Raw genomic sequence first — 10,105 nt, 5'->3', positions numbered from 1 at the left:
CAGTGTCAAGTCACCCATATTAAATCAGAACACTTCCGGTGACGGAACACAAAATAAAAGCCCCAGCGGCCGAATCCAGTAGCCTCTGCCTAAATAATGGGCTACTTAACTCGTGTAGCCTAGTAAAAACATATTCTATTTAGCAGTTTGTGAACAAAACAACAATGTAAAATGCAATAGGCTATAATAAAGGATCACGTCATGATTGTAGGCTATCTGTGGCAGAGGCCTAGGTAAAAAAAAGGTTTTATCTATGTAATCACTGGTTTTATGCACCACGGTCAGCACGCTATGTGGCTCAAATCAAACACACCCAAAGGTGGTTATGATGCTAAAATGCTAAAATGCTAATGGTGGCGCAGCGGTGACTTCTGCGTTCACTCAGGAACTTTTACCTTCTGCATCCAGCAGTTTCTGTATGCTGGGGACCCATACTTCACATTTCTGCAATAAAACTTTGGTGTACTCAACATTTCCGGGTTCACCTAGTTGGCTGCTAGACTATTCAGTGAGGTGTGTTTGGACTATTTACTGCTGTGACTGCAGAGCCTCAGGTAGCTCAACATGTTTGAAACCGTTGACCGGGTTCAATGGGACAGAGAGGCCTACTGTGGACTGAGAATGAAGAGGAGCATCCAGAGCAGGACTTCGTGTTGTCCTACTCCCACGATGGCACCCAGGCAGGTGAGTAGGCCTACACTACAATGAAAAACCCTTGCTGGTGTGTTTTACTACTGAACGTGCAGTTTCTTTCTTTTGTGTGTTTGTGGCTGCAGCCGCTGTGGAGTTTATATTGTTTATCTCTGTGTTGTTTCTTTGGTGATTTTTTTTTTTCTTCATTTTGCTTGTTGAGTCTATAAAAAGTGGTTGGTTATAGCCTACTTTCTGTTGCTTTGTAGCCTAATGTTTGTTACACCCGCCGTGGTATCAATAGCTTTATTATTTTTGTATTATTATTATTATTTTTTTTTAAATATATTGTCTAATTGAGTTTTGTCCTCATTTCCGGTTGTGTAGCTAATTGATAATCAGCAGTGTGCAGAGTGTAAAATGAAGATATTCTTAGTTTCGACCTCGAGGTAGGGGCTCTGTTTAACATGCAAGGTGATGTTGTCATGTTCATGCACTTTTTTGTGTAGCCCATGTACAAAAACGCACTATAACATCATCATTGTACACAAAACAAAGATATGTCTTCTTTTCTTTTTCCTTTTTTTACCACACCACCTACAGAATTCCTGGGTCGTTTTTGGGAAAACACTTTGTGCTCATTTGCAAGGCAACATAATATGACAAAAAAATAATGTCTTAAAAACTGTTGTCAAATACTATAACTGTAGTCTGTATAGTCTGCATGGCTTCTGGTCCTAGTTTAGATGGTCGAGCAGGACTGGCGGGTCTGGCTCAACATCCAGCAGCTCCTTCTGCTGTCAGGCAGGGCCGGTTCTAGCCCTTTGGTTGCCCTAGGCGAGATTGAGTTTTTTGAGCATTAAATACTTAATTTCCTGCATTCTGTTGAACTTTTAAGCATTAGTTTTTTCCACACCTTTTTCTGAATCAATTTATGCTGGAAATATCTATGTAAGGGGAAACCAAATATGAAAACATAATGGAATATATTGCTGTAAGTCTCACAGGCATTCTGTATTGCTTTCATCTATTTATTCTCTTGTAGATCGACTTTTCTAATTTATATCTGAGTCAGCACACATGTAGCCACGGCATAATTTACTCTTCCCTCTTTTGCGTCTTTTGTTGGGAAAGTAGTAATCCTTAAATGTGCATATGACAATTATTCACCTGAATGTTACATTAATTCATTTAATTTTTTTAATAAACCCCTGGACTGTAACATTTCAGTGTGTTTGAGCAAGGTTTCTGCGCATGTCCAAAACTTTGTGCACATTCAAACTCTATCTCGTCTGTGTTCTCTGAGATTTGGAGGAGTCGTGATATTTTGATGATAAAATAGGCTATTACACGAATAAAGTCACAATATTTCAGAAAATAATCCACCTGCTTCACAGCCTGCTGTGCAGCTGTGCTGATGCGGTAGATCTCCGACCTCCTGACAGATACAGAGCCCCCGTTTGAGAAGCTGGTCTCTGAATGAGACAGTTTGGGGAAGTGACTGTACACTGCTCTACATCGGAGGTGGAAACCCAAATCTACGGCAGACACAGGGACCCATCTGCCGCAGCATGCCCACAGCAGAGCGTCCATTATAAAGCTGAAGCTGTACAGACCACGGAAGGAGCGCTGCAGCAGCTCCGTGGTCTGAGCCGCTGCGCGTCTCAATTTTTACAGCGAGAGTTGACACTAAGTGACGCACAGGTCTGCTTCAGAGCTCCGTGTGTTTGAGTCTGACCCATAGACTGGAAACATCACGGGATTGGGAGAGTTTTCCCCAATTAGGAGTGATCAACAATACCCAATACCACTTGAAGTGGAAGGCGTATTGCAATTTTCATTGGGTGGTTAAAGGGATTCCCAATCATCAGGTTGATAAGTAAAGGTGTGTCTGAGGGGGCGCCTTATCATCATGTTTAATAAACATGTTTTTTATTGCGCTTGTCATTCCACTTCTATTATTAATAGGATGTAGACCTAAGGGTGACCCGGCGCCTCCAACACATTTGACGCCCAAGGCAATCGCCTAGGTCGCCTATAGCATTCTCCAGCTCTGCTGTCATGCCAAGTAACTCCCAATGTAAGCTATGGGAATGGGAAAGGTTTCTATAAACAAACACATTTACAAAATGAATTTGATGTTTACAAGAATACAATAGAAATGAATCAGTATTAAAACATGCAGTAGCTTAAATGAAGTAATTGTATATTAAGTATAATTTAAAACACAAACAATCAGTGTAACGGTAAAAGCAAAGTAAAGACCAAGCAGGCAATGGACACAAACCAAAAACCTTTATTTATTGCCTTCCATCCAAAATCTAACATTTACAGTTTTTTTTATTTTGAATACACAATCACAGTACTTCCCTTATGAAATTGGCTTTCTCTGGCTAACTTGCCGCATCTTATGTTGGAGCAGGGCAGTCTGGCACAGAGCCTCCTCCTCCTCCTCCTCCTCCTCCTCCTCCTCCTGGTGTAGGGAGGAAAGCCAACGGCGGATTGTGCTGCTATGCAGAATTTACTGTAGCCCTGTTGTTTAGTCCAGGGCTGGATTTTCAATGGCGCAGCCTGGCATCATTAATCAACTCTTCCATTTTCTAAATAGCACTGATGATCTTCAAGAAAAAGTTTTACTGGATCTGAGAAGAGATAAATTGCACATGGTCTCTAATGAGTGCTGTATCAAACCACAGTTTTTGTCTCCTTGGTTTGTTTCCTCAGATCAGACACGACTCAGGGGCAGGAACTGCATTAGTCAAGGTGGTTGTATAGGGCCGGAATGCTAGAGCTTGAATGTTTAATCACGATACTCTGTGGGTTTATTTCTTTGATCTGCTCCTATTGATTTTACTCGACTGGTGCATTAGCGTCAGCCTCATTTCCCTGAGTGACTGCTACACTGCACTGACCTGTGGTAGTGATGAGTGGGGGGGGGGGACAGTGCAGATAGTGATGAGTAGGGATTCCCTGAATGAAACTGAGCCTTCTGTCTGATGTCATACCATTGATCCTTTTTATAATTTTATTTCAATGCGGAAGTATAAGTGCATTCAAATGTGTTTTTAGTGCATTTCCCTGATGTATTAGTCATAAACTCCCTGTTTTGTTCCCTTCTCTCTTTTTAAGATGACAAACAAAAAGAAGGGAAGGAGACAAGCACGATAAAACCCAGATTATATATTTTTATGAGCCCCTAGACTCTTCATGAAAATGAGAATGCTGATAGGACAGGCTCAGGATCATTTCCAACAGGGTTTAGGTTGAAACAGGGGCATACTTGTGGTCAGAGTGCCACCTTGTGGAAGGTCAATGTGCTTCCAAGACTTGGAGAAGAAACTTGGTTTTAATTTTATTTGATATGACTAGTGACTTATTATAACACTTTAGAAAAAACATAGCCACTACTTCAGTTATTCAACATTGTTTAGGGAAATAGTGGCAGAGTGTGACATGTCCTTTTGATGGTTCTGCACATAACAATCTGTTGTGGGGTCATATTCGAAACACAGAAATCCATATATACTGCTCTAACAATTTATTAGCAATCAATCAGTATCATGGATTTGTTTTCTTTACATGATGAGGAAATATTCCATATCAGAAAAGTAACAATAGAATAGTTTATTATTTTGGGATAAACACTTATTTCCAAGCTTTCCGAGAGTTGGATAAGAAGTACTCTCATGTCTGTCTTGTAAATTTGTAACTACTGCCAGCAGCTGGCTAGTTTATCTTCGCATAAACACTGGAAACAATGGGAAAGAGTAAGCCAGGCAAAAGTGAAAATAATATATTAACCTACCATCACCTCTAAAGCTCACGTTATAATGGAGTTGGACTGAGCAAAGCTAGTTGTTTCCCGTCTTTATAATGTAATATACTGGATACTTTATTAGTCCTGCAAGGGGAAATTACAATTTACACTCTGTTGTTATTACACACACATGCTCAGTACCTATACATGCACTAAATGGAGAGATGTCAGAGTGAGGGGGATGCCCATGGAAAGGTGCCCCTAGCAGTTGGGGGTTTGGTGCCTTGCTTAAGAGCATATTGGCCTAGGAGTTGAACTGGCATTCAGTTCACCACCATACCTTGGTCCATATGGGGCTCCCAAACTAATTCCCTACTGACTGAGCTACTGCCACCCTGACATAAGCTAATTGGCTGGTAGCTCCAGCTTCATATTTATAATTCTCACTTAAATCACTTAATATACCCTTAATCTTGGTATTTAGGTACATCTCAATGCCTTGCTTAACATGGGAATATAATACAAACGCAATACAAACATTCAAGTCAAGCATTTAAACAAATCCATGAAACATCCAACAATTTCAGTGAGACTGTAAGGGTGAAAAGTCCTTAATTTACTAGGTTGTCTCACCCCTGGTTCGGAGGAAAAGGAAAGATGGGAGCTGAAAGGAAGTGGCTTATATAACATCCTGATTTCAGTGATTCTTTCAGGATTTTTTTTTAGCAGTGGGGGCAGTGATTTAATCACTTTACTCTTCTTTAGCCCACCTCTTCATTGATGCTCCAACCTCTGCTGCAGTTTCTCCTGGTCAAAACATGCCTTTGTACTTGATCTTGTCCTCCTGGTTCTTTTCTTCCATGCGCATATTAAGCACAGCCAGCTCTCTCTTGATGGCCTTCTTCATGCCCGGGTCCAGGTCCAGCACCCTGCTGAAGTCCTGCCGAGCCTCTGCCTCGTTCCACACTTCCGCGTGGGCCTTCCCTCGCAGGTAGAAGGCCTTCATGACACCTGGAGGACAAATGCTTATCGTGTTTGACAGCAGCATCCTCTATTGTCTTCTACGTCTTAGATAGATTCCCTTGTGCTGTCTAGTAACACATACTGCGCATGCATAGACGGTGCAGGCTAAAGTAAAGGCACTGAAACCTTTATAGAGTCAGACGTTTACAGACGTGATTCATACATTTATAGCGACCATTTAAAATAATAAATAATTGCATACATGCACAGCAAACGCATACCCAGCTTGTTAAAGGCTGTAAGGCTGTAATGTTTATACAGCATGCCAGACTTTCACTCTCACAATAAATTAACAAGCTGAAATGTGGTAATCTACTTCTTTAAAAATGTCTACATAAATCCCCACTCTACCATTGTGGAGTCACACACACATCCTATCCGTCTCTGTCAGTGCCAAACCTGGGTGCTGGTTGATGATGTCGGTAGTGTGCTCAATGACTTCGTAGTATTCTTCTATGCGCAGTAGACATTGGCAGTAGTTGAGCGTTAAAGTGTTGGCCATCTTCTCCAGCTTCAGCCATGGGGTCTCCCATGCTTTCTCCTAAGAGGAAAGTTGTTCAGATCCACGTCTATGTATGCATACATGGTTTATAGAAGCAAAGAAAACTCTTTTTCGGACCGCATTTGATCACCTTTGTCTGAACATTCTTGATGCAGATGATGGCCTCCTTGTACTTTTGGGTGGCCTGTTCGTAGTGACCTTGTTTGTAGAGCTTGTTCCCGTGGCCGTGCAGCACAGGGACCACTTTCAGCCTCTCCTCATCACTCAAAGCCCATGTGTCCCTGTTGTACTCACTGGGCTGCTGCACCTGTCAATCACATGCACGCAAACATACAGAAGTGTCTTTTTTTTCACTCTGGAAGCTTCCCTTTGACACACATTTGTGTGGCTGTCTTTGTCATTTCTCACCCTGAGCAGCTCCAGGACAAAGTAGAGGGGTTTCGGTTCCTTCATCAGCTCATCCAAGTCGTCATAGCCAAGGCTGTGGTAGGCGAACATGTTGGCCATACCACATGTATGGATGTGCCAGTCAACTGGGTCTTTGCCCTCTGCAATGCGCCTCATACTCTTGGACACAAGTGGATAAATGCCAGTGTGCTGGAGAGAAGAGACAATTGCAAAAATCTGAATCTCAAATGGAATGAGACTGAAGGTGGCTTACGCTTTTAAATTCTGTCTTATGTATAGACTTGCTTAATCAAGAGGTCATGGTGATTTAGGTGAGACCATATTCCTCAGAGTGCACAGACACGACACAGGAGATCTGATTTTACATTAACCTGATTAAAGATGGATTGTAATTCAAATGAGTTGTTTCACATGATCTCTAGTCTGTCTCCTCAGTCTAACATGACAAGTTTGCCCTCCATTGGATGGGAAGGGTACTGCACAATACATCCAGTGAAGTGTGTGGTGCAGTATGTAATCCAGAGTGGAGTGAATAAATTCTCTAAGCCCCATCAAATCTAATCAGAGTGGAGGCGAGTCAGTAGTGCTGATTCAGCAGGAATCAGAGCCGATTAAGGTAAAGTGAGGCTGCTGCAGATTAACAACAGTATACCTCAACTCATCTGTCTCTGACACACACACACACACACACACACACACACACACACACACACACACACACACACACACACACACACACCAGAAAGAAAAAACAAATTATAATTAGAAAAATTATATATCAGATAAGCTACCCATACATATATGTCCAAAGGAAGTATGTTTGTCTCTGGTATGGGGGCATACATATATAAAGTGTATATATAAAGGACATCTTTCATTACAGGAAGAGGTAACAGAAGAAAGTCATAAAATTGGTGGATCTTCAAAGTGAAACTAAACTGAAATTGAATCAGATGTCCCTGAGGCAGTGCTCTTAATACATGAATGTTTGTGATAAACCACATTATTAATATTATTATTATGTAAATGTTTCTACTTCAGGTAGCATGTTGATCTAGTTTGGAAAAAGTTTTGAGCACCCCAGTCTGATCTGTTAGCCCTCTGCAGCTTAAGATTAATGCATTTATTATATGGTTACTCCTGTGTTCATTTTCTATTCTATGCACAGTGGGGTGCAATATATGTATGTGCTTTATGTTTAGACTTTACATGCATACAAGTGAAGCACTTGTCCTATTGTGTTGTGTTGTCGCCTGTTATTGAAAAGTAGAGTCTATAAGGTCCACAGTGTGACGTCATTCTGCATAAAGTTAACAGTGCTAATCTCTTAGCAACAAAGATGCACTGCTTAAAAACAAGCAGCCATGAAAACAAGGAAATCATTTTTTTTTAGCACTCACAGTGGTGTCACACCAGAATTCAGCCACCTCACCGATCCTCAAAGAGGACAACAGGGTCTCCCAGATGTCCAGCTTAAACATGTTGCCGATCACTATCTCCATGGGCGTCCCCGTCACTTTGCTGTCATCTATCACCGTACGTTCATCGTCACACAACTGGGTGCGGAAGTGAAATGTCACCTGGAATAGAGACATGAAGCTTGCTTGTTAAAACTATACAGTATGGACAGAAAGTGGGGGAAATCACTCTGAATTATGTCAGCTTTAAAATGAATGAGGACTCTTTCATGCAGCATGAGGCAGCTAAAGTTAGTATCAGTAAGACCAAATAGTTCCGGAAATGCACATGATCACAAATTCAATAAAATGTAAGAAGGCGTGTTGTGTTACATTAGGGGACTAAACACAATGGAGTCTCAACAAAAATGTTATGTCACAATCTTCACACAGCTCAGTTATTCAACAAGGCAGACAAACAGGAGGAAGGACAGATATGCCAAGGTTGCATGGTTGGATGACATCCAAGGAAAGTGAAACCTGTTGTTTCATGAGCTTCCCTCATATTTCATGAGCACAGTGCCCTCATTCAGTATACAATACCAGTACGCCAGGACTGATTTTATGAACCTCGGATGATGTCAAATGCCTGTAGTGACTCATCAAAATAGACAATTTAGACAACAAAATAGAGCCTTAATTTGGACATTCTACATTTTGTTGGTATGCTTTGCAACCAGTCTGGAAAAAACAGTTTTGTCTGCATGCTCAAATGATGCAGTGCATGGTGTGATAATTAGGTTGTATGTTAACTTCAATGAGCACCTATAATTAGATTTAGAACATTTAAAACTAACATTGTGAGACAAATTTTCAACAATTCAATCATTTGTCTTAAAAGAAATACCAAACAATGGTGCTATTTTTCCTGAACTATGATTCCATTATATTTATTTATTGCACAGTAAATGGACTATATAGTGAAATAGCTGTGGACTCGCACAACTTAGTCTATAAAGGATGAGACCTTAGTTTGATAACAGTCCAAAAAGTGGAAGTAAAGACAATTATTTATCAGAAATTGTTAATTAAGAACTGAAGGCCAACAATACCTTTGCCCCAGTGATGAGTTTTGGGATGTCTCCGGTGCCTCCATGCAGGATGGTTTTCTTGATTCCCTCCAAGCCCAGCAGCATCGTGTCCTGCATATCCGACATCTTTTTTGGTTTCTTGATATGTATCACCTTATATTACCATGCATATGTATTTATATATCTTATGACTAATTCTGTGTGTGTCACAAAGATATGTAGGGTACAAGATGGGTAAAGGGTATGGATGACTAGGAGGTGGTGTTCCTGGTGGATTAGTTTAGGTAGGGATAATGAGATTAGAAACTTCTCCTCCTCTCCTTATGTATCATCATCATCTGTTGGCCATCATCAGCACTTTCTCTGAATACTGTCAGACCCCAGAAACATCCATAAAGGAGGAGAAACAGAGTCAGCATTTAGTTTTTTGTGTGTGTGTGTGTCGGTGTAGTGTGTGTTGTGTGTGTGTGTGTGTGGTGTGGTGTGTGTGTGTGTGTGTGTGTGTGTGTGTGTGTGTGGGTGTGTTGTGTGTGTGTGTGTGTGTGTGGTGGTGTGTGTGGTGTGTGTGTGTGTGTGTGTGTGTGTGTGTTGTGTGTGTGTGTGTGTTGTGTGTGTGTGTGTGTGTGTGTTTTTGTGTGTGTAAAAATAGGTCTGTGAGAGTAAGACTGGTTTCAATTCCACAGGAAATTTCCTGGATTTATATGGATGTGGTGATCTGAACAATGCCTAGCATACTGAGAATGGTGGAGCAGACAATTACTGTAGGACCCTTGACCTTGTCTATTAAACATCTGGCTCCCATTGTGTGTGTGTGTGTGTGTGTGTGTGTGTGTGTGTGTGATCCAAGGCTCCTGTAGCTTTTGCTAACAAAGTCTGCAAGCAGTTTGAGGGGCCAATTATCCTAAAACTTACCAATGTTAATGCTTTATTCCGTACTAATTGCACAAATAGAAAACCCCATAACTGCACCTTGGCAGTGCTCATAATTGTATAACTTTACAGCTTTGTGTATCCTCTGTGGAGCAACGTGGAGGAATAGGTTTTTCACCATGTAGTTTCAGGCAAAGTTGCAGGCTTATCTCTGTTTAAATAAGAGCTCTATTTGAGTGCTGCAACATATAGTACTATCAAGTTTGCTTTTTACGACACACAGGATTGGGCAACAGTTCTGTGTACTTGGCAGCTCTCCGGGTACAGGCAATGAGCAGATTTGACGCTCTCTTGTGGAAGAGGTCGGTAGTGTGTGACACAGAGAGAGATCATATTGGTTCTAAATTTGGAAGGGTTGCTAATGTGG

General features: G+C 41.2%; 1 protein-coding gene across 1 annotated transcript; it reads right to left on the bottom strand.

The window, feature by feature from the left end:
* Window positions 1–3,795: 3,795 nt before the first annotated feature.
* Window positions 3,796–9,100, bottom strand: aipl1 (aryl hydrocarbon receptor interacting protein-like 1). The gene is made up of 6 exons (XM_032501689.1): window positions 8,830–9,100; window positions 7,721–7,900; window positions 6,321–6,509; window positions 6,043–6,219; window positions 5,810–5,951; window positions 3,796–5,398 (listed from the first exon to the last, which is right to left on the bottom strand). Exons 1-6 carry the CDS (start codon window positions 8,932–8,934, stop codon window positions 5,199–5,201), a joined length of 993 nt encoding a protein of 330 aa, XP_032357580.1. The 5' UTR covers window positions 8,935–9,100; the 3' UTR covers window positions 3,796–5,198.
* Between the last annotated feature and the right edge of the window lie 1,005 nt (window positions 9,101–10,105).

This window comes from Etheostoma spectabile, chromosome 3 (genome assembly GCF_008692095.1).
Source record: "Etheostoma spectabile isolate EspeVRDwgs_2016 chromosome 3, UIUC_Espe_1.0, whole genome shotgun sequence".
Classification (NCBI taxonomy): domain Eukaryota; kingdom Metazoa; phylum Chordata; class Actinopteri; order Perciformes; family Percidae; genus Etheostoma; species Etheostoma spectabile.
This window is presented reverse-complemented; position numbering and strand designations above follow the sequence as displayed.